The sequence below is a fragment of the Natator depressus genome, chromosome 3 (assembly GCF_965152275.1).
Source record: "Natator depressus isolate rNatDep1 chromosome 3, rNatDep2.hap1, whole genome shotgun sequence".
Classification (NCBI taxonomy): domain Eukaryota; kingdom Metazoa; phylum Chordata; order Testudines; family Cheloniidae; genus Natator; species Natator depressus.
This window is the reverse complement of record NC_134236.1, coordinates 125,209,167-125,234,927: the sequence shown is the minus strand read 5'-3', so window position 1 is coordinate 125,234,927 and position 25,761 is coordinate 125,209,167. Positions and strand designations below refer to the sequence as shown.

The following is a 25,761-nucleotide window of genomic DNA, read 5'->3' as shown; positions in this document are numbered from 1 at the left end:
GTTTGTAAAAATGAAATTGTAATTGACAAACATAGGATTCATCAACCACAGGTGATCAATTTGCAGCCATATTTGGAGTTTCAGTGAGTGTTAATAGCTAGATAAGCACTGGTGCACCAAGGTACCACAGATTCTCCAAACATCAATGGTACCCATCATTGTCTCCCTCCAACGCTTAAGTGCTAATGGAGAGTCATGGTGCCAGAGAGATGAAAAGGGGATTCCCTTATGCCAGGGGTTCTCAAACTGGGGGTGATGACCCTTCAGGGGGTCACAAAGTGGTTATGTGGGGGGTCACAAGCCCAGCCATGTGTGGGGGCTGTCATCCCCAAACCTCTGTTAAATTAAAATTTAAAAACTCCATTTTTAATTTATAAGGGGGGTTGCACTCAGAGGCTTGCTATGTGAAAGAGGTCACCAGTACAAAAAGTTTGAAAACCATTGCCTTAAACACTGATGTGCCCAGGGATGGAGAAGTCACCAATGCACTGAGGATTGGGTTCTCCCTGTCGGTATTCATGGACTGACTCTCCCCCCAGACTTGGTGGTACATTTGGATATTTTTTTAATGCTTTCTAGTGTCTTTAAAAAAGGAACTAACTCTAGGGACTCCTACACTGTTCTAGTGTGGAGGTGAGGAGTCTGCCTCCCAAATTGTGAAGCTTTGGTAGTTCCCACCAGTCACTCACTCGGAGAATGGATGTGAGGGTGGGACTCTGTTACAACATACAGCTTCAGACAACAGCAGTTCCAGATAAGTAATTTCTTTACAGCAGAGAAAAATTCTTCACTCCCAGTAGTGATATTGCTAAGAAGGGTGATGAGTGCTAAATCATTTAGATTTATTGTGAGCTGCTATTACTTTATCATGTTAGTTTAATTTCCATTTTCCAAAGACTCTAAAATCTTGAACTGTCTGCATATCATTATTCTGTAATATACAACACACATCCAGTCAACACTGGACTGGGATTACAAACAGGTCAGTGGAAATATCCTAAAATGACTGCATACAAGCATTTATTCTGTCATTTTTATTCTATTACAGTGTTTATTTAACTGACACAGAACACATTTTAGTTTCTTGTTTTCAATCCCTTGGGCAAAATAAATAGCATACGTCTCTAATACAAATGTACGTATGTTGTAGTTACAGCAGGGTTCCTTCAGAGGGAATGAATGATTCCCTTGACGTAAGTATGCTCCACACTGGCTCACTATGGTACTCCCATGTGGTAACCTATCATCTCAACTGCTAATGATCTTCTTACCCTTGTTGACGTTAGCAGACTATTCCCCCAGGACATTTCCTTTTGTTTCCCTTGTCAGCTGGTCTAAGAGAAGAGAGAACTGCTCAGTCTTGACTTCTCTGCAGATGTTGAGAGTTCCACTGCAAAGTTCAGCACAAATCTGTTTGTTTTCAATGTATTCAGAGACATAGGCAGCAGAAAGTAAGCCAGTAAGCAAAGCTCCTCAGTCTATTTCAGATTCTGTGGCTGATGAGAAGTGGAAGCTGGGAGTTTGGAGCAACTTCACAGGGGTATAATAACTTCATTACTTCTCTTTTGCCACAGGAATATTTTTTGTTCATTTCCTTAAAAAAAAGTTACAGGTGAAAATATGGCAAATAAATAAAATGGGTAGTAATGAGAGCAATATAACAGGCAACAAAGGGAAAAATGCAGAACTGAAGTAAAGATATTTGCATACAACTTGAAATGTTTCCAGGGCTTCTACAATACAGTGAAACAAGGACCATCACATCATATTCCTATTACAGTGCCAGATCCTTTTTTTGCTGCATCAGAAGCACAGAGTTCAGCCAATGCGCATGGCCCAGCTGGGTTCTGAGTCCCTGAAACAGTGCTTCTGGCCAGAGGTGAGAACTTCCCATGGCATTGTCCCAGCCACCCTGGCCTGCCCTCTCCTCTATACGTAGTCTGGATTCTACCCCCTGCCATATATGGTTGAGAGGGGTCATTCAGAGCTTGATGGAGGAGAAAGCAGTGCCTGTCCTTTCCATTCCTATGTGAGGATCTGGACTCTCTGGGTAAGAGAATTATCAGGTCATTCATGCACATAAATACCCAATTTGTGCATGTGGTCATGATAACTGAGTGCAAAAATTAGACAAACAATTTCACTTTTACATTTTTGCACACTAAATTGCATGGCCGACCTGTAAATATCTTCTGAATATGTCTCCCAGCATGTGCTAACTTATATCCCTTGAAAAAAGAATCCTAATCCAACCGTGCAAAGTCTCGGTGTGCACACACCTTTTATTTGACAGTGTGTGTTATATAATCAGCCAGTATCAACCAATATGTACTTCACCATTTGTTCAGGAACACAGTGGGGAAGCAGTCGGGACTAGTTATTGTAATTTTAGCTAGTCCTGGTTTCTGACACAATACAGACATAAAGACATTTGAAATTCTCTGATACAAAGACCCACTTACTATTACTCTTTTTTCCATCCCTGTGTTTGTACTTCTCTCCTTGTGTTCAGGCTCTTAGGAGCTGGGAGTAGTTGCCAAAATTGGATAGATAGGCTAAGGGCATCAAGGATGTTGTTACTTGAAACATTGCTTCCATGCACAACTAGAGCTTAGACCTCTCTCATGCGGACTAATGCAATATGAAGACAAGCCCATAATGATAAATCTGCTTGTATGTTATTTCTGTACCATTTGTCTGTCTTGTCTGTTAGTGTCTGCCTGAAGCAGCTTATAATCTGTCTCTTGCCATATTACAAATGGCCATGCTACATTAAATACACATTATTAAGGTTGCAGAAATGCCAGAATTAAGGTTGCCTGTGCAAACTTAATTCAATACCCCTGTATGTGTGTATGTATGCATTATGATATAGACCTTAATTATATGATCCCGGACTATTTTTTCCACAGGACCCCTGCCTTTTTCAGTGTATAGGATAGATGATGCACATTTAATGAGAAGTTCCTGAATGTTTTGTTTTATCCTCATGGTTCAAAACCTCATTTATTACACATTTCTCAAATCCTGCTCTGAAGACCATTGATTTTCTCATGAGATTTTCTGTAGTGCCCATCACTATAATATCTGAGTGCTTTACAAATATTAATGAATGTGTTTTTCACCACACCCCTATGAGATGACTGGGTATTATTCCCCTTTTACAATGGGGACCTGAGGCACAGAGAGTTATTTTTAAAGTATCCACTAATTTGGCATGCCCAATTTGAGATTCCTCGGACATGATTTTTCAGAGTATTTAGCTTTATACAGTAATTTATGTGCTCAGAACATAGCTCCCATTGACTTCAGTTGCAGCTCTGAGTGCTCAGCACTTCTGCAATGCAGACTCTAGGGTCTTGTGTTTTTTAACACCCAGAAAACCAAGAACTCACAATTAGTGGCCACCTGTGAAAAATTGGTTTAAGTAACTTGCCTAACATCACCCAGCAACTCTGTGGCTGAGTCAGGGACAGAATACAGCTCTCCAGGGCAGCATTCAACTGCCTTAACCACGAGACTCCCTTTTCTCTTTCTGCAATCCCCTGCCTCCTTCTCTACACACTTGCCAGCTGCCACAACTACTGAGGCTAGTGTCCTACAGTCAACAGTCTCCTTCACTATGCAACCCTGATGTATTTGCAAAGCAGGTTGATCCATGTATCAACATGCGAAAGCACAAGAGGGCCAAATTAAGGATGCATAGGCAAACTTTAATTCTGATATTTCTTAACTTTTGAGTGCTGGACTTTATAACATTAATAAACTTTTACCATACATATTTTGTATGTAACTTCCTAGCATGGGGGAGCTAGAGCTGTTCAAATGAAAGATCACCAGATATTTTTTTTTAATATGAGCAAAACAGTGAATTTTCCACTAGCTTTGTTCTCTGAAAGAGCTCAACTGTTTTGGCTGAAAGTTTAAAAAAAAAAAAAAGGAAAGAAAGAAAGAAATCAGCCTGAGTCAGGCATCTGGCCTGGAAAATTTCAGTCCAAACAGCTAGTTTGACAAAGTTATAAGCAACATAAAACAGGGCCCTATAAATGGATTTGTCAGGCAACCTTAATGATACGTGGTGCTAGCACCTCCTCCCCCCACCTAATGTTTGTACAGCACCAAGCACAACTGGTCTCCAATCTTAGTTGGAGCTTCTAAGCACTACTGTAATACAAATAATATGTCCAGTCCTCCTTTGAAGTTCTAACTGGTTTCAGAACTAGTTGCTTGGGATCAGGAAGCCACAACCACTGTGGTTCCCATGTGCTCAGACCCAGTGAAGAATCATGTTATGGCCTCACTTGACTCTGTCCAGTCACAACTTCTAGAAGCCTGCTCATAAGTCATAAGAGTATTGTATCATACATGGCTAAACATGAGCAAATTAAACACAAAGGGCCCAGGAGAGCACAGAGAGAATGCATGATCATATTTTTAATTGATGACTAATCTACCTTGAGCAGTGTCATTTTGGCATCTCAAGTGTGTGGAGTTTGTGGGTGAAGCTTAGACTACTACTACTTTCTTTCCCCCTCTCTCCCCACATCTGGAAAAAAAAATCTCTCCTGACTGATATCCCAGAAGTCCCTTTGATTTCCATGGAGTTCTATGAGGTGTAAATCTGGGTGATATTTGACCTGACTTCATATTGCAGTTTCCCCCCACTAACGCTCCTGTTGACCATAAACATCAGCCCTTAATCTGTGCATCTGAAACATATTCAAATACAGTACCACATTATTTTTCTGCACAGAACAGAAAGCAGTTCAACACCAAAGGGAAACTATAGTACTGTTGTTACTAATACGTTTTTGACTACAAATGACTTGTCATTTTACTAGGTGTCTCCTCAATACACCCATCAGATAAATTGTGGCTGAGATGCTGAAAGACTGCTTGGCATCATGGTTTTTTCATTACAACTCTAGTCTATCAGTGTGCAGCTGTGAGAGAATCATTCCCCTCTGTAAAATAGAAGTTTACATCTTCTATTATAAAATATGCATATCTGAAGGATGAAACTTTGAAAGCACAAAATTCCAAAATTAAGGTTCCCATTTAACACAAAATATTATAAAACCAGTTATAAGTTTTATAAAAACTTAGCAAGTAGCTTGAATTGTACTGTACCTCCCAATTATAGTTGACTGCCTTCCGGTCCTATCGCACATCCAGCCTCCACAGATTAGAAGAGCTGCTCAGACGTCTCATTTTCTTAACCATGTTAATGCAAATGCAAGGATCCCACTACACCATGACCTGCAGAATCCACCAAAGATGAGATTAAAATCCTTCAACCCTCTGTGCAACTGTATTAAGACCCTTACACCGAATTTCGGTGCTGAGGCTCAATGGAGAGTCGTATGGAGCATTTTGCTCAAAACAAACTGCTTGTCATTGATCCTGTTGAGGAACCACCGGGTTTTGATTTGTGTTGGAAAGGCTGGTGCAGGTTGAATAGCATCTGGACAGCTCATGGGAGATGTGGACAAACCCCCTTTAAATGGAAAATGAGGCAAACACCTGTATGTAACTGTGATCACCAGGCACAAACAATAGAGTGCATCATATCTGAGTGTTCCGTTTGTTCTTTTTCTGGGGCCCTGAAGGATATTCAACAGCTCACTTCTGTGGTAATGTGCTGGCTGTCAAACTTAGATATAAATTTGTAGTTGTTGCTACCTACCCAAGCTACATGAAAGCAGGACCGGCTTTAGGCACCAGCAAAGCAAGCACATGCTTGGGACGGCACAATTGCAGGGACGGCATTCTGGCCATCTTTTTTGGGGGGGGGGAGCAAAAAACCAAGAGCTGGCCCTGCATGAAAGAAGGAGAAGACAGCAGAACATCAGATTTACAAACACCTCGGGAATAGAAGTTGTTCGTAACTCTGAACAAAACGTCAAGGTTGTTCTTTCAAAAGTTTACAACTGAACATTGGCTTAATACAGCTTTGAAACTTTACTATGCAGAAGAAATTCTGCTTTCCCTTTATTTTTTAGTAGTTTACATTTAACAAGTACTGTACTGTATTTGCTTTTTTGTGTGTATGTCTCTGCTGCTGTCTGATTGCATACTTCCAGTTTCAAATGAGGTTTGTGGTTGAGCGGTCAGTTCGTAAGTCTGGTGTTAGACACTCTGAAGTTCTACTGTATCCCCATAACCACCTTCTATGTACTCTTTCCCTTCATCCTTCTAATCTTTTTCTCTGTTCCTCTTCTGTCTTCCCACCTTTAGTTTAGACTGGAAGTTCTTTTGGTCAGGGGTTGTCTTTTATTACCATGTTAAGTGCTATGCACACCTGTGGTGCTATATGTAGAGATGTTAGTCATAATTACACATGCTAAGGCTGAGTCATTCAAATTTGTCAGATTGTGAACCATTTAAAACTGAGATTCTCTTATGGCACTTCCCCTCACTACCCCACATATTCTTTGTGGCATCATTAATGCCTGGGTATGATGGTGTTGTGGCTTTTTAAAAGAACATTTGCAAAGTATTAAGGAGAAAAGATTTTAAAAATAACTACTGCTTTAATGAGCTGGATAGCTACTTGGTTATATTCCCCCCATTTTGTAGTTGAACTATTTCCTTTCCCTCCTTGCAGGATGTCAACCTTAATTCCCTGCTCCACCACAGACTTCCTGTGTGACCTTGGGCAAGTCACTTAAGCTCTCTGTGCTTCAGTTCCCCATCTGTAAAATGGGGGTAATAGCACTTCCCCACCTCACAGGGGTATTATGAGGGTAAATACATTAAAATTTTTGAGATATACTGCTGGGAAGTGATATAGTAGAGACAGGAATTATTATTAATAGTATATAGTAGTAGTTGTACCAAGTCTTCTCATAGTGCTTTCAGCTCCCACAATCTCTCCAGGTCACCTGACAGTTTGTTCTTCTCTGGTCTAATCAAGAATTGATTGTACTTGGATTAACAACAAAGAAACTTATCAGTGTTTAGATCCTAAGCACAACCTAAATGAAGGAACTCTGCTCGAAAACTGACACATGCCCAATTGCATTTTTTTAGAATGGCAAACTCACTTCTTGTTTCAATTGCACGTTCTTCAGAGGTGTGATGGAAGCAGCTTTGCTAACTAATTGAAGGTGCCTCACAAACCACAATTGTAACAGACAGTGTATTAAAGTACACAACTGTGAGCAATGTGGCCTAGTTAATTATAAGAGTTTCCAGGAACATGGCATATTTTGGGAATTACAATCTATACACGTATTGAACTGTTGCAGGAATGATTATCAGCATAGTTTCTATCCACAGCCAACCAGACTGTAGTAATATCCCAAGGGATTCTAATATCTGAAAAACAGGACATACATATATTGCTCTTGCAACAGTTGATGACATTACCAACTCATACAATGCAGGAACTAAATTCCCTAGATCCTTTCTTTACACAGTGCTTGGTGTTAATGATTCCAGAGATTATTACAGAATATCTTAAGTTACACCCTGATGGTAGAGACTGAGCTGGAAATAAAGTAGATGCACTCTCCCAGGCTCTGCTCACAAAGAAAGATCAATCTGCTTGGTATGCCAAAATAAGAAACCACTTACTGTAGAATGTGCAGGTTTTCCTGCATGATCTGCCATTTTAACAACAGTTAACAATTTTGTCAATTAAATTATTGTCATTGTTATGATTCAAAGTTAACAGCCACTGAAACAAATGGGGCAATTCATGCTTCTCTGAATCATAGTTTCAGGTTGTCTGTGGAATCAGGGAGATATCACTCCACTGTGTTAGACTTGGTTCACATTTGAAAATTTTTCAACCATAAGAGCTAGAGAATTGATGTTAATTGAAAGTTTAGAGTTTGGAGCACAAGATGAGGTCGGATCAGAGTCTAAAATAGGGAAAGAATAAGTAAATAATTACTTAGACAAGATAGATGTCTTCAAATCACCATGGCATCATGAAATGCATCCTAGAATACTCAAGGAGCTGACTGAGGAGATATCTGAGCCATTAGCACTTATCTGTGAAAAGTCATGGAAGACAGGAGACATTCTAGAAGACTGGAAAAGGGCAAATATAATGCCCATCTATAAAAAGGGAAATAAGGACAACCCAGGGAATTACAGACCAGTCATCTTAACTTCTGTACCTGGAAAGATAATGGAGCAAATAATTAAGCTATCAATTTGCAAACACCTTGAAGATAATAAGGCGATAAATAACAGTCAGGATGAATTTGTCAAGAACAAATCTTGTCAAACCAACCTGATAGCTTTCTTTGACAGGGTAACAAGTGGTAGATGTGGTCTATCTTGACTTTAGTAAGGCTTTTGATACTGTCTCTCGTGACCTTCTCATAAACAAACTAGGGAAATACAACCTAGATGGAGCTACAAAAAGGTGGGTGCATAACTGGTTGGAAAACCGTTCCCAGAGAGTAGTTATCAGTGGTTCACAGTCATGCTGGAAGGGCATAATGAGTGTGTTCCTGCAGGGATCAGTTCTGGGTCCAGTTCTGTTCAATATCTTCATCAATGATTTAGATAGTGGCATAGAGAGTACACTTATAAAGTTTGTGGACGGGTACCAAGCTGGGAGGGGTTGCAAGTGCTTTGGAGGATAGGATTAAAATTCAAAATGATCTGGATAAACTGGAGAAATGGTCTGAAGTAAATAGGATGAAATTCAATAAGGACAAATGAAAAGTACTCCATTTAGGAAGGAACAATCAGTTGCACACATACAAAATGGGAAATGACTGCTTAGTAAAGAGTTCTGCGGAAATGGATCTGGGGGTCATAGTGGATCACAAGCTAAATATGAGTTTAAAGCATAATGCTGTTGCAAAAAAAGCAAACATCATTCTGGGATGTATTAGTAGGAGTATTGTAAGCAAGGCACAAGAAGTAATTCTTCCGCTCTACTCTGCACTGATTAGGCCTCAACTGGAGTATCATGTCCAGTTCTGGGTGCCACATTTCAGGAAAGATGTCGACAAATTGGAGAAAGTCCAGAGAAGAGCAACAAAAATGATTAAAGGTTTAGAAAACATGACATATGAGGGAAGATTGAAAAAATTGGGTTTGTTTAGTCTGGAGAAGAGAAGACTGAGAGGGGACATGGTAACAGTTTTCAAGTACATAAAAGGTTGTTACAAGGAGGAGGGAGAAAATTATCGTTCTTAACCTCTGAGGATAAGACAAGAAGCAATGGGCTTAAATTGTAGCAAGGGAGGTTTAGGTTGTACATTAGGGAAAACTTCCTAACTGTCAGAGTGGTTAAGCACTGGAATAAATTGCTTAGGGAGGTTGTGGAATCTCCATCATTGGGGATTTTTAAGAGCAGGTTGGACAAGCACCTGTCAGGGATGGTCTAGATAATACTTAGTCCTGCCTTGAGTGCCGGGGACTGGACTAGATGACCTCTCGAGGTCCCTTCCAGTTCTATGATTCTATGATAGCCTCTTCAAAAAATAAAATAAAAGTGCTGTCTTGCCAAGCCAGTGTGAGCTATTCTAGTGTGCCCTTGCTTGAAACCCTGCACTCCGGTAAGTGAAGGAAGGACTGATTTTACGGACCATTGTTTTATTTTTTAAGTGTCATATTACTGACAACATACAGCTGTCATTACAAGGGAAGAAATTTCATTTTAAACCCTGTTTTTAAAGATGTTTATAACTTTCTGGGAAAGTGGGGGAATGGCTGATATTTTTCCCCCCGTCAGTCCAACGATGAATTTTTTTTAAAAATTTAACATTTTGTTCAGTAATTTTGAATTAACAGATCATGGTAATAGAAGACTTTCCCAGCACACTCTTTTTTGCGTTCTCATGACTCCCAAAATTTAAACTTGCCGTGGACTTGGTTGTCAGTAAAGATGGATACCATGGATTGGTTGGACAAAACTTAATGAAAAAATTGTATTGAAAATTGTGTACTACATGTGTTTGGTATTCCACTTTCCACTAAGGGCCAAATTCTGTCAATTCCGCCTATCCCCATTGACTAAATGAGAACCATCTACATAGAATGGGACTGAATTTTGCCCTAAGCTTTTAACTTGCTAGGCAGGATTCACATACTGTGTGTTAAGATAAATGCACCTTTGTATAGTTTAATTACTAATCAATTTATTTGAATGTCTCATAACTCTTAAAGTTGCAGAGCTTGAGTTACAAAAAAGGACTTGGTGTGTTTATGTGCTGTCTTTTAAATAAACACAGGTGTACAGATCCAGGGCATTCCCTTTTATATCCATTCTTTTGATGTATTAACTGATTCTGTTAGCAATCTGCTGTTGAATAAAATCATTAATGAAAAGAGGCCATTCCACCAGTGATGTCTGTTGTATTCATTGCATGGAAATGATCCTCAGAGAAGGGCTGCTTCACATTATAGTGTAGATTTGTAGAATAGTGCAAGTACAAACATCAAACTGAGATCGACAGATATTCCACATGCTTCCTTCAACACTGAATGTCCCTGGGCATTACATTTCCCTGTATTCCAAAAGAATAAATTCAGTATACATCAGGTCCTCCAGGTCACAGTGCTTGTTTTACTGCTGTAAAAAGAGCCCTCAGGGCTTTTTCTTTTTTAAAGCTGGAAGGGCTTCACCAACTCATCCTATGGAAAGTAATTGTTCCTGTTTTTGGTGTAAACTGGATACGTTCAGGTGCTCATTAGAAGAACCAACCCCAAGGATGCTGTAACTCAGAGTTACAACCTTCGGCATGCAGCCCATCAGGGTAATCCACTGGTGGGCTGTGAAACGTTTTGTTTACATTCACCATCCGCAGGCACAGTCCCCCGCAGCTCCCAGTGGCCGTGGTTCGCCATTCCTCGCCAATGGGAGCTGTAGGAATTTAGGAGAGGAGAATTGAGCCCCAGTTTATTACAGAACCCATTGTTGTTATGTGGGTTGGGGACTGTTTTGCCTCAATTACTGTTACTCTATCTTGAGTAACATCCTTTCCCTATGGAGACTGAGAGTTGGAATTTTAATGGACCAGTATATTCAGTTCTCATGTAGTTCAGTTTGGAAGAATTGAAACTCAACATATTAAACACTGTGGTTCAAGTTCCATTTGGGACATGTCTGTCATGAAAGCTTGTTGACTTTGGGCCTGCTCCAAAGTCCATTGGAGACTGTGGAAAGACTCTATTGACTTCAGTGGACTTTGGAACAGGCCATTTATGAATACTGAATGAATAACTTGTCTTTGCTTTTAAGACCTTTGATGCTGAAGCCCTGTCCTGTCACCTCTTGGTTAGAATCTAGCCTTTGACCTCTGCTTTCCCTCAGATACCATTGTGCTTTTCCCAATGCTGCCACTGGGAGAAGCATAGTGGAAAAATCTGCAACACCACTATATTGTCCTTGAAAGTCCTCCTTAAAACCCACCAGTGCGATGCGTGTCCCCTCCACCCCCAAAGAAAAAGACAGTGGCTAGGAGGCTAGTGTGTTGTGACTGCTGTTTATTATTCTAATCATAATTGTCTCATTGATACCTTGTGTGTGTCATCCCCTCCTCCCCATTTGTTTGTTATATTCACTTATTGATACTCTTAGATTGTAAATTCTTTCGTACAAGGGACTGTCTTTTCATGTGGCATGTCCTATGTCTAGCACTAATAAGATCCAAACCTTGATTAGGGCCTCTACATGCTTCCTTACTAGAAAATATAAATAATAATAAAGGCATTAACTGTGAACTGCAAGACCTCTAAATGTCTGGTAACCTATATACCAAAGCCTTGCATAAAATATTTACAGGAAGAATGAAATGTTGTTTCACATTAAGCAGATTATACACCTAAAATTATTTAGCTCAGAGGGGAGTCTGAAATCACAATGTCATGGTGAAGGTGCGGAACAATATATAGCCATGGATTGGTGTTTATGATGTTGGAATTACTATCTTAAATGACAGGTTTCAGAGTAGCAGCTGTGTTAGTCTGTATTCGCAAAAAGAAAAGGAGGACTTGTGGCACCTTAGAGACTAACCAATTTATTTGAGCATAAGCTTTCGTGAGCTACAGCTCACTTAAACCACTGAATGCATCCCATGAAGTGAGCTGTAGCTCACGAAAGCTTATGCTCAAATAAATTTGTTAGTCTATAAGGTGCCACAAGTACTCCTTTTCTTTTTATCTTAAATGAAGATCTAATCAGGCTGCATATAACATGATAGACTCTTTGCTGATTTTAGGTTTGTGGCATTTGGTTTATTCATATTCTGGCTGTCAGTTGGAGTTGTAGTGAGAATCATGTCTTGAAATGCTATGAAAGCCGTATGATTGCAAGGACAATCACATTGGACTGATCCAGCCAGGGATGGTGATCTATGTCTTTGATGTACACTTCCGTATACAATAAGTATGTCACACTGCAAAGTGCAAGAGGTCCATTGATAAGTATTTAACAGGACTAATTAGAATGGCTCAGCTGGGCATATCTCTGTACTCTTTGTGCATAGAATTTTCAATGTAAGATTTATTTTTCGGAACTAAGGTCAGGCATAATGGTTCATCACCATGAAATCTGTTATTTTACTTAGCAGCCTTCAAACAAATTTGAGGAGATGAACACGATTAGTGATATCAGACTTTCCTTGTAAATTTTGTCCAGAATTTTGTCACCAAAACTTTTTTTTTTAAAAAAAGTTTCTTTGATAGTGGGTGTGCGACATGTCCAAAAAGTAATAATTTAGGTTGTGGGATCAAAAATAGAAAGATACAGATTGTTCCCTGTTTTCTTATAAGAAATAATTATGCAGCAGAAGACACATGAGACTGTAGGTTCATAATCACCTTCATGTCATAGAGGGTCTCTTATTGTATGATCACTTTCCCTTTGTTCACTTGCTGAAATGTTGCATAATCCTTTAAAGATATGCTGCGTTGCTGTATCTGTCTTTATAACTTGAAATGTAAACTTCAAAAAATGCACAGTATAGCCTGTATGTATTCTAAAAATGGAAGACATAATGAGATATATTTCTATAATTTATGCTTCTTTTTTTGATGTTATGCCAGGCGACATCATCAATGTGCTCTTGGTCATTAAGGCTTGCACCTGCACTCAAAGAAGTAAATGGGGGTATTGTCATTGGCTTCAAATGGAGCAGAATCGAGCCCTCAGTTTCTAGCCTTGCACATGTGGGATCTGGTGGCAACTCACTTCCCCAGCTTGTCTAATAGTGTCCTAATTTAAGAGTAACAGCAAAGCTCACCTGTTTAATCAGACTGTTGCTGTGGTTCTAGGTGTGGAATTTTATACTCCTTGACTATTGGCAAGCCAGTTGAATATATATCAGTAAAAACAGACATTTCAACCAAAATAATGAACTTAAGTCAGAGAAAGTCTTGTACAACAGTACAAAAGTTTCTTGAAGGACAATATCTTGTTCTACATTCATTCTAGAACCTTTCCAGAGTACCTAATTGTTTGCTTTGTTTCCTCACAGATGAGTCACCTCCTAAGGAAGTCAGCAGGGTAAGTACTGCTTTACAGATATCTCTCCATCCCACACTAGAAAAAAAAAAAAGAGGTCTCTCTGGCCCACTGGTCACCTGAGGTAACTTTCTTTCAGTCTCTGATCAAGGCTGTGCTCTATTCCCTGAATGAATCAGATCTCCAGAGAAGTGTATCTAACTGACAACTTGCAGAGCAATTAAAATACAAAATCCTATTATTCAAAACATTTGATTAGTTGTAAATGAGTGAAGGTCACGTCTTTTCATTAGCAAAATAAAGGAGCCTATACAGGAACTACTGGTATGATCCCATGTGAACAAGGCTGCTTAAACGAAAACAGGAAATTCATAGCAACTTTGAACGTTCTGACTAGTTGTTAATATGACTACCCACTATTTAATCAGTATTACTACCATGAGAGATGGCATGCATGATACTATTGAAGAGGAAACAAGGCAAGGATTATGTCCTATATAATTCTGCCCTTTGAGATATGGTAGGGTACAGAAGAACTAAATTCACTGATATAAAATATTTTGCAATCTATTGAATGAAAACTAATATGACACAACTTCAGTGTTTGAGAATTATGTATTTCTTTCTGTCTCAGTGCCCTGTTTATCTGGGTGATATATACAATGAACAAATACTTCATGTTGAAAGAGTTACCATAGTCTACCATGTAGTATCTTGTGGTAACTAGGTGGTGATGTCTTTCTGCTCCCATGTTGTACCTTGATATTTTGGTAAATAATTCTGCTCTATTTGCATTCTTAACCTTCCATCTGCCACACAAACAAATGGTTGCCACCTTTTTTATTCCTTCTAAAAACACTTCTCTGCTTTTCCCTTTTTCACTGTTGACTCTCTTCCACCCGTGACATTACCATGTTTGTCGTGTCATGAGCCAGTCATAGATATAATCATGTAATTAAGGGACATCAACAGCCTTTTCTACGCTTCGCTTATGAATGGTGGATTTGCTTGATGCATCAGCCCTAGCCAAACGATGGTCTTTTTCAGTGCCCTTTTTCTTTCACACCTATTAATGCTGCCCTCACAGCGGGGAAAAAAAAAGGAACATCAGCCCAATAACCATCAATCTTATGATAACTTTGAATAAGCTAAAGGTAGAAAGTTTTATAGACCATCAAGTTCAGTATCTCTTTCAGTCAGAATATTTGTTTACATTTTTTCCTCAAGATTTACAAATGTTATTTTATTTTGTTGATACATTTTTCATGTAGCAACTTTAATTTTTAACAGTATCAAAAGTCACCACAGAAGACTACAACATAGAAAAACAAATCTAGAGTAACAATACTATTACTTTAAAAGGAATTTAAGTATATACTGCACTTAAAGGTAAAACCAACAGTAATCAGTTTATTATTTAAGCATATTTTCAACACATTTGTCATCCAAACCTTTTAGTATATCTGTCTGTGAGGGAGAAATGATAATAAAATAACCTTTTAAGAAAACCTTCTGCCCAGAAATAGGTTAGAATCTTTTAAATGGGTGGAAATTTAAAGATTAAGGACCTACTATAAAGTCAATCTTTCCAAATTTCTTAAACATTACTAAAATCACGTCTTGACATGATTATAATCCTTATAACAATGACACAGCATAAAATAAAAGTTAGACAAGGAAGAGGAAATAAAAAAGCATTGTGTAGCATTAGTTACTTTTCTGACACTATCCTGGTATTTAAGTTATTAATATAAATAATTATACATGTGTAAAATAATTACTCTCAAACAAATACAGTAGCATCAGTGTCTGAATCAGGACTAGCCTTTCAGGTTTCAGTTTCACACCCAGAATTGTATTGTACATCTGCAGTTTTCATCTTCACTGTGGTCTGAGTCTTTAAGGGGATAAGTCTAGTAGAGACTGTTTATCCAAGATATGTGAAATCTGTTGAAATTCCGGGGATTACATGCATGGTTTTTTGAACCCAACTACTGAGTGCAAATTGTGTACTGTAATCTTGAAACACCGTATCTTGTTTTACGAAAGAAATGAGCATTGTACAATTCATCTTTTCCAGGCATGCACTTACAAAACTGTTAGTCGCTATCAGAAAGATGTTTCTATGGCAAGAGTCCTAGACTGTTGTGTTTTGAGAAGTAGCTCAACCAATCACCACCCTCACGCTACAGCTAATTTCATTGGTTGTAATCAGTGATATTAGGAAGACTGAACGGATAGTGGGTTGCTTGGCCCAATTGCCACAGTTCTTTAGGGGTTGATTTGCCACTCATACAACTCAGCACTAACTCCCTATCACAATCCACACAAAGGAACACAAAATTTTCCAGCATAAACCACACGCAAATCAACACACAAACCCCCAGCACAGTCCCCAGACAAAAATCAGTCAAACCACCCACAAAGCAATGCAATCAGCACACACACTGACCCCAGACACACACAGCCCCTCACTGTAACATGCACCTCTCATTTGCCACCCACACAAATCAACACATATCTCCCAGCACAATGCACACATTTGCCCAAGTCATCAGTTTAAGGCTTGTTAGAGCTACCTGGGCATGGAGTCTAGAACCTTCCAACCCTACCACCTCCCTAACTAGCTGCCAATATGGAGAGTTCTGCAAACAGTCACTTGGTTGAGCTGTGCATGCATCAAACCTAGATTCATTAAAATGATCATGGTGTGGGAGGGGTAACTAATGAGAGGGTAACTAGTGTGTAACTGCTGTTTTCTTAACCAAAATCATAGAAAAGAAGAAACGCCACCTCACTCATCTCAGAACAATCTGAACCTAATTATAATTTGTTATATTTACCATATAAAAGCATAAACTTGAGCGGCGAAGCCAAAGGTATCATGTGCGTGTGTGTGTGTAATTCTGAGTATTGACTTTTCCCCTTAGTTTCCTCCAGAACATCCTGTACAGTGGGAGAAATTTGTGCCTTTTTAGTTTTTCTAGTTTCTGTAAAATCAAAATCTATTTCTGAATAAATAAAAGTTCCTGAGATTGGAGATGTTTAGTTTCCTTACCTGTAGTTTTATTTCTCACAATGGAGGGAATCAACTGGTCTTATCATTACTCATTAGGTAAGCCTTACTAATTTCACAGCAATACAGGCATCTTAAGCAGTTCCCCCCGACCACCCTTTCCTTCCTCCCGGCTTTGAGTTCAGACTCCTTTTGTGAGTCTGCTGCAGGACCATACTCTTATTACAGGTGAAATCTTCTGAACCTGAAACTATGTAAACTAGTTAGAAGAGACAGGTAATACCACTGTAGATTGTAAATTTAATAGAATAAAGACTATAACATCTACAGTCTGTTTTATCAAAAACATTTTGATATATAGGAAGAGTTTATCCAAGCCAGATGCTTTCTGTTATGGGAAATAAAATTTACAAGTAAGGAAACTAATTGTCTCTTTCTCAGTCATGGATAGTCATGTACCTGGACATTGCTTACGGGAAGTAATAAGAAGTAGGCTGATTCTTAGAGTGACAGCTGGTTCCCAAAATAAGTGGAAGGGCTGCAAATAGCAATCTGCACCTCCTACCAGTTCCTGCTCCCCTGAGGTTGATTGTATTTTTGAAGTGAAAAACTGGGGCACTTTACAGAAAAGGAAAGTGTGGGAGAAAACAATAGTTTTACCCTGTTACTCCTTAAGTATTCTCTCGTAAACCAATTTCTGCTCCTCCAATCTAGGTCTGATCCTACCATCTCCTGCTCAATTCACACACAATCTCATTCATCAGTTGACTCCCCTGCTAACCTAACACATACTTTTCCAGCTCACAACCTCCCAAATCCTCACCAGCGCAAGAAATAGCCCTCCACATACTCACTCTCCTCTTCCTACTTAACATTTCTATAGTGTGACAAAGTTCCTGCTCCACCTTGGTGGGTCTTGTACTTATTGGCGGATTTGCTCCCCTTGGAGCTTCACGGCAGCCCTCAGCTTGGCCGTTTTTCTGAATTCACAGTCCAGGTTGACTCCTCCTATGTCTGACCAGGAGTTGGGAGGATTTGGGGGGAACCCGGGACCGCCCTCTACTCCGGGTTCCAGCCCAGGGCCCTGTGGAATGCAGCTGTCTAGAGTGCCTCCTGGAACAGCTGTGCGACAGCTACAACTCCCTGGGCTACTTCCCCATGGCCTCCTCCCAACACCTTCTTTATCCTCACCATAGGACCTTCCTCCTGGTGTCTGAAAATGCTTGTACACCTCAGTCCTCCAACAGTCCGCGTTCTCACTCTCAGCTCCTAGTGCCTCTTGCTCCCAGCTCCTCACACGCACACCACAAACTGAAGTGAGCTCCTTTTTAAAACCCAGGTGCCCTGATTAGCCTGCCTTAATTGATTCTAGCAGCTTCTTGATTGGCTGCAGGTGTTCTAATCAGCCTGTCTTAATTGTCTCCAGAAGATTCCTGATTGTTCTGGAATCTTCCCTGTTACCTTACCCAGGAAAAAGGGATCTACTTAGCCTGGGGCTAATATACCTGCCTTCTATTACTCTCCTATAGCCATCTGGCCCGACCCTGTCACATATTACCCCCCCTCCCTGCTCAACACTATGGGGTTGGGCAACTTGGGACGTCAGGCAGTATACTCGTGACAAGCCATCTGCATTGCCATGGTGGCTTCCAGCCCAGTGTTATATGGTGAATTGGAAAGGTTGTAGGGACAGGAACCATCTGGTCACCCTTGCATTCTTCTCTTTATTTTGCTGCATCCACTGGAGGGGTGCATGGTCGGTCACAAGGGTAAACCGTCATCCCAGAAGGTAATAACATAGGGTTTCCATGGCCCATTTCACAGCTAGGCACTCTCTTTCAACCACGGCATACTTCTGCTCTCTCGGGAGGAGTTTCCTGCTGAGGTAGAGGATTGGGTGTTCTTCATCTCCAACCATCTGCGATAGGACAGCTCCCAATCCTACTTCAGATGCATCTGTTTGTAAAATGAATTCTTTGTTGAAGTCTGGGGCTATAAGCATGGGGTTACTGCAGAGGGCTGTCTGTAGATCCATGAATGTTTTCTCTGCAGCATCTGTCCACTTCACCCTGTCTGGACCCTGGGCTTTTATCAGGTCTGTCAGGGGACTCGCTCTGGTAGCAAAATGGGGAATAAATCATCGGTAGTACCCCACCACACCCAGGAATGCCCAGACTTGCTTTTTCCGATTCAGCCGGGGCCAATTTTGGATAGCCTCTAGTTTGTTTAGTTGGGGCTTGACCATGCCCCTTCCTACAATGTAGCCAAGGTATTTAGCCTCGGCTAGCCCGATAGCACACTTGGCTGGGTTGGCTGTGAGGCCAGCCCATCTTAGCGTGTCCAGAACTGCTTCCACCTTTCCTAAGTGGGTTTCCCAGTTGGGGGTGTGAATAACCACATCATCCAGGTATGCCGCTGCATAACTGGTATGGGGCCGTAGGAGCTTGTCCATAAGACGTTGGAAGGTGGCAGGTGCCCCATGCAGTCCAAAAGGAAGAACAGTATATTGAAACAGACCCTCTGGTGTAGAGAATGCCGTCTTTTCTTTCTCATCTTTGGCAAAGGGAATCTGCCAGTATCCCTTTGTTAAATCAAGGGTGGTCAAAAATCGGGCATGGCCCAGGTGGTCAACTAACTCATCGATACGGCGTATGGGGTATGCATCGAATTTGGATATCTCATTCAGCTGGCGAAAGTCATTACAAAACCTAGTGGTGTCATCAGGTTTGGGCACCAACACAATCGGGCTTGACCACTGACTGTGGGACTCTTCGATGACTCCCAGCTCCAACATCCTTTTTACCTCTGCCTTGATCTCCTCCCTTTTTGCTGCTGGGACCCGATAGGGCCTTAAAGTTACCTTTGCCCCAGGGTCTGTGATAATGTGGTGATATGCTTTGGTGGTCCGACCTGGTTTGGTTGAAAACACATCCTGGTATCGGTTGATCATCTCAGTTACCTCCTTCTGGTTTGGTGTCAGATCAGTGGATATCCTGATCTGCTCCTGCATATTATTTCCCTGGATGGGGGTCTCTTGGGCCACTACACACACCTCTCGTTGGTGCCAAAGCTTTAAGAGGTTAATGTGATAAATTTGTTCTTGTTTCCGGCATCCTGGTTGCCACACCATGTAGGTTAGTTCCCCCACGGGTTCAACCACCTCACAGGGCCCCTGCCATTGGGCCAAAAGCTTGCTTTCTGCCGTGGGAACCAACACCATCACCGATCCCCTGGTTGGAACTGTTGGACTTTTGCCTGGCGATTGTAATGGGTTTGCTGGGCCTCCTGCGCCTTTTCCAAATGTTCCCGAACAATAGGGGTGACCCGGGCTATCCGTTCTCGCATCTGCAACACATGGTCAATTATATTTCTCCCCTCATTGGGTTCCTCTTCCAAGATTTCTTTTGCAATATCTAGTATGCCACGGGGGTGGCATCCATACAGTAATTCAAAGGGGGAAAACCCAGTTGAGGCCTGAGGTACCTCCCAGATTGCAAACATAAGGTAGGGTAGTAGGGTGTCCCAATCCTTCCCGTTTCGACTTACCACTTTCCTTATCATTGCCTTGAGGGTTCGGTTAAACCTTTCTACCAGCTGTGATGGGGCAAGGCCAGATGGCTATGGAAAAGTAGTGGGAGATAGATATATTAGCTCCAGGCTAAACAAATCCCTAGTTAAAACTAGTTAACTAAACTTGTTAAAAGCCTCCCAGTTAGTCAGGTGGGTGTGCATGTCAGGAGCTGTGGGAGGAAGTTGCGCTGTTGGAGAGACTGAGTAGTACACACCATATCAGGCACAAGGAAGGAGGCCCTGAGGTAAGGGTGAACTGGAGCTTGAGGAAGTGAGGGCTGCTGTGCGGAAAGTAGCCCAGGGAATTGTACGTCATGTTTAAAAGGTCAGCTACCATAGCTGATACTATTAGGGTCCCTGGGCTGGAGTCCGGAGTAGAGGGTGGGCCCGGGCTCCCCCCCCACCTTTGCCCCCTGATTAATCACTGAGACTGGGAGACAACAGAGACTGTGCAAGGAAGGATAACTTCTCCTCATCTCCCTTGCTGGCTTATGATGAAAATGGCTCAGTAGACTGTGACCCTTGTCTCTAGAGAGACAAGAGTTACATGGAGGGTCACAGTGAGCCTCTGAGGCTAGTGAAATCCGCCAGGAAACGTGGGACCCACGGAGGCAAGGACAGAGCTTTGTCACACAGCCCATCAGTCTGCGGATGATAGACTGAAGTTCTCAGGGTATGTATATGGAGCAGCGTACAGAGGTTCTTCATTAGCTTCGACATAAATGGGGTACCTTGGTCTGTTAATATCTCCTTTGGTAGCCCCACTCAGGCAAAGATTCCCACCAACTCTTTAGCTATCGTTTTAGAGGCCGTGTTCCGCAGGGGGATGGTTTCTGGGTAGCGAGTAACATAATCCAGAACGACAAGTATATATTGGTGGCCCCGGGCTGTCTTCTCCAGGGGTCCCACTAGATCCATGGCTATTCACTCCAAGGGGACCTCTATGATGGGAAGGGGTACTAAAGGTGCCCTCAAGTGGGGACGGGGACTGTGCAGCTGACACTCCGGGCAGGACGCACAGTACCTCCGCACTTCTTCATGTACTCTGGGCCAGAAGAATCGTCTCAGGACCCATGCCAGGGTCTTCTCTACCCCAATTGCCCCCCCAAAAGATGACTATCGGCCAGACTTAATACAGCATTCTGGTGTTTTTGAGGTACTAGGATCTGCTGTACCTTCTGTCCCTGTACTGGTGCAACCCAGTATAAGAGATTCTTCTTCATTATGAAGTAGGGTCCTGGTTCCTGGGTTTTCCCTTCCACGGGGACCCCATCTATTTCGGTCACCTCCTTCCTAATGTTGTCGTACCTTGGGTCTTCAGCCTGGTCCCGTCCAAAATTTCCTCTCCCGGGGCTAATCTGCCCGAGATCTAGGGGGCCAGTCTCTGTTGCCTCTACTGGTTCAGAGGTGTTAGGGTGTGGGTCCGACTCTGTTGCTTCTCCCTCCTGGGTGGCCTCTTTTTCAGCTGCTCGGGTCCACATAGCTATGAGAGCGACCCTCTGGCTTTGGGCCAGTATTCGGGTTCCAAGGCCTTCCTGCCCTTCTTTCCCTTTTCATCTTTCTACGCTGTCTGGGAGTGGACAACAAATCTGGGGATATTTCAGAGAAGGTTGGGGGTTGACAGTCTACTGTGGATGCTACTTTCAGGGCTTCCCCCTTTCTCCAATTTGCCTACCGGGAGTAAGTCTTCAAACCCTGGGAAGTCCCTCCCTAAGAGCACTGGGTAGGGGAGTTTAGGGACTACATCTGCTGCTACCTCAGTAATGTTCCCCTGAATCTCGATTTTTACTGGGATGGTGGGGTAATAACCAACTGTCCCATGGATGCATGTTATCCCCATATGCTTAGCCCACAGCAGCTGACTACGTTTCACAAGCTTCCCCGAGACAAGCGTGATAGCACTCCCCGAATCAACCAGTGCTGTGGTCTCTACCCCATTTAGCTTCACTGGTCTAGTGTACATATGTGGGATTAGTGAGACCCCCACAAGGTGGATTAGGGAGCATGGGTCTGCCCAGTTCCCCAGGTTACACTGCATAGGCTCCTCGGCATTGGGACACTGTGCAGCTATCTGTCCCCACTCCCCGCAGGCGTAACATCTGTATGGAGCCCTAGGCATTCCCCGGTCTCTTGGTTTGGGTAGTCTAACATCACGATCTTCTTCCCCCTCAGTGCTCTGACTCTTTGTGACTTCTGGTGGTCCCTCAGCCCCTCTCTTTTTCCACCTGGGTTCTCCTGGTGGCCCAGTCCCCCAAGCTCTAGGGCTTGGTGCTGCTAGTTTAACCTGGGGTGATTCTTCCTTAACTGGTCGGGTCAGCTCCCTCGCCATCCTTCGCCTTTCTACCAGCGCGACAACCTCGTCATAGGTGGAGGGTTCGTTCTGGCTTACCCAGGCGGCGAAGGTCTGGTGGTAGTCCTCTCATGTACCGGTCGATGACCAGAACCTCTAGTATCTCCTCCGGACACCGGGACTCAGTTTGTAACCGCTTTTGTGCGAGATGGATGAGGTCATATAATTGGGACCGCGAGGTTTTGTTTTCCTGGTACCTCCACTCATGATATCACTGGGCCCGCACTGCGGTCATTACCCCAGATCTGGCCAGGATCTCTGCTTTCAGCTGGGGGTAGTCTGCCGCAACCTCTTCAGGCAAATCATAATAAGCCTTCTGTGCCTCCCCACACAGGAATGGAGCAAGGATGCCAGACCACTGTTCTCGGGGCCAAACCTCTCACAAGGCTGTCCTCTCAAAGGCCAGGAGGTATGCCTCTACATCATCCTCCCGCATCATTTTCTGCAGCCAATTGCTGGCCTGCATGATCTGCATCCCATCATGGCTGCAGTTCAGCTCTGTAAGGGCCTTTACCTGGTTTACCAGTTCCTGCAACATAGCCCGGTCTTGAGCAAACCTTAAGTGAACAAAGACACAGGTTTTGCACAACCCTGAAGCCTCTCTGAGCCTTACTGGGGCATCAGGCGGGCCCCAGGAAGAGGGGCGGGTCGTGGATCCTGTTACAGAAACTCAGTGTCAGAATTCTTCTCCCTACAACCTGACACTCATCACCAGCACCGGGCTCAGAAGCTCCAGTCCGCCCTGCTCAGAAATTCCCCATGACTTGTTGCTGGGTCTGGAAAAGCAGTAGCAGAGGCTGTAGGGAGCATGTGATCTGGAATAGCCTGTTCTGTGTCTTCTCCATATGGTGCATGGACTTCAGGAGTTTGAGAGAGAATGTACAAAGAGTGCTAGATTCTGCACCTGTGGGGTTAGAGTCAGCGAAGCCTGTATTCCCTGTTTTATGCCGCCTTCCTCTGAGGCTTGCAGTCTGTGTGCTGAGGGCCAAAAGTCCCCTGGTGGCAGTCATATATATTGCAGCTTCTAGGGGCTGGAACAGCTTCTGCTCCCCCAAGAGGCAGGGGTCTGGAACAGTTTTTATAGTCGGGGTTCTGAGAGCCATTGAACCAAACTGTAAACCCTGTATATAATGGAAATCACTTCCACCCAGGAGGTGCGGCAGCACCCCCACTACCTGTAGTTTCAGCATGTATGCCAGGAGTCCTGCCAGTAGCATCAGGTGCTCCTGCACCCTGCAGTACATCAGTAACACTACACAGTTGTGACATTACTGGTGCAAGTTAGCCCCATTAGCTACTCGTGGCTAACTGCTCCTTCTGGGAAAGGAAGAAACATCAATATAGGGCAATATTTTCCCCTCTAAAACAGTGGTGTCCAAGCTTTTCAGCCTGAAGTCCAAAAATATAATTTCAAAAAGGTGGGGAACAGATCCAAGGCCAGAAGGGACAATTGTGATAATCTAGTCTGACGTCCTGTATAACATAGACAGTAGAACTTCCCCAAAATAATTCCTAGAGCATAGGTTTTAGAAAAACATCCAGTGTTGATTTAAAAATTAGCAATGAGGGAGAATCCATCATGACACTTGATAAAGTGTTCCAATAGTTCATTATTCTCACTGCTAAAAAATTGTGCCTTAATTCCAGTGTTAATTTGTCCTAAATTCAATTTCCAGCCATTGGATCATGTTATACCTCTCTCAGATAGATTGAAGAGCCTATTATTAAATCTTTGTTTCCTATGTAGATACTTACAGACTGTAATCAAGTCACAGCTTAGCCTTCTCTTTGATAAGATAAATAAGGTGGAGCTCTTTGGGTCTATCACTATAAGGCATATTTTCTAATCCTTTATACATTCTCATGGCTCTTCTCTGAAGCCTCTTCAATTTATCAGCTTTCTTCTTGAATTGTCTACACCAGAACTGGACACAGTATTCCAGCATCAGTCACACCAGTGCCAAATATAAAGGTAGCCTCTCTACTCCTACTCAAGAAACCCATTATACCTCCAAGGATCACATTAGCCCTTTTGGCCATAGCGTTGTATTGGGGCTCATGTTTAGCTGATTATCCACCATGACCCCCAAATCTTTTTTAGGATCACTGCTTCCCAGGATAGAGTCTGCCATCCTGTAAGTATGGCCTACGTTCTCTGTTTCTAGATGTGTACATCTACATTTAGCTGTATTAAAATGCACGTTGTTTGCTTGTAGGGTGACCAGATATCCAAATTTTATAGGGACAGTCCCGATTTCTGGGTCTTTTTCTCACATAGGCACCAATTATCCCCCAACTCCTGTCCCGATTTTTGACACTCGTTATCTGGTCAGCCTATTTGCTTGTGATCTGCAATCTTTGTCAGTGATAAATTTGTTTTCTTCCAGGTCATTGATAAAAATGTTAGAGTGAAGGGCTAAGAACAGATCCCTGTGGGACCCCTCTAGAAACACACCTGCTCAATGATGATTCCTCATTTACAATCACATTTTGAGAGCTATCAGTTAGCCGGTTTTTTAATTTCATTTAATGTGTGCAATGTTAATTTTATATTCTAGTTTTTTATCAAAATGTTGTGCAGTATCAAGTCAAACACCTTACAGAAGTCTAAATATATTACATCAGCACTATTATCTTTACCAACCAAACCTGTAATCTCATCCAAAAAAAAAGATATCAAATTAGTTTGAAAGGATCTTCTTTTCATAAATCCATGTCGATTGGCATTGATTACTTTGCCCTTCTTTAATTCTTTAGTAATAGAGTCCTTATTATTAGCTAAGCTGCTCTATTATCTTGTCTGAGATCAGTCTCAGACTGACAAGCCTATAATTACCCGGGTCATCCCATTTAAACTTTTAAATACTGGGACAATGTTCACTTTATTCCAGTCTTCTGGATCTTCCCCAGTGCTCTAAAACTTATTGAAAATCCATATTAATGGTCCAGCGAGCTCCTCAACAAACTCTTTTAAAACTATTCAATGCAAAGTATATGGACCTGCTAATTTTAAAATGTCTCATTTTAGTAGTTTCTGTTTAACGTCCTCCTGAGATACTAGTGGAATGGAAAGAGTATTGTTATCCGCATATGATGAGACTATATAATCTGCTTTTTCCCCAAATACAGAACAGAAATATTTATTGACTACCTCTGCCTTTTCTGCATTATTATTGAACAAAGAAATAGAACTAAAACATTTCTTTGTTTACTTTTTGTAATTTTTCATTTTATTTTGCTCACTTAGTTTGAATGAAGGGAAGCTGGAAGAATCATAGGCTGCATCAGTCAAGGATGGAATATCAGCCTTGTAGTGCTCAGTGAAAGAATTTTAAACCTGAAAGGGTGATATTGCATATCAGGTTAAGGCTTTGGGAAACAATTTGTAGA

At 42.0% G+C, this 25,761-nt stretch overlaps 1 protein-coding gene across 2 annotated transcripts in view; it reads left to right on the top strand.

Moving 5' to 3' along the window:
* The window catches only part of PDE10A (phosphodiesterase 10A), a 565,357-nt gene that overhangs the window by 423,161 nt on the left and 116,435 nt on the right, over positions 1-25,761 (top strand). For both annotated transcript variants that reach the window (XM_074948747.1, XM_074948749.1), the window contains one exon: positions 13,449-13,477. In XM_074948747.1, the coding sequence (XP_074804848.1) occupies positions 13,449-13,477 (29 nt within the window). The remainder of the gene's footprint in view (positions 1-13,448; positions 13,478-25,761) is intronic.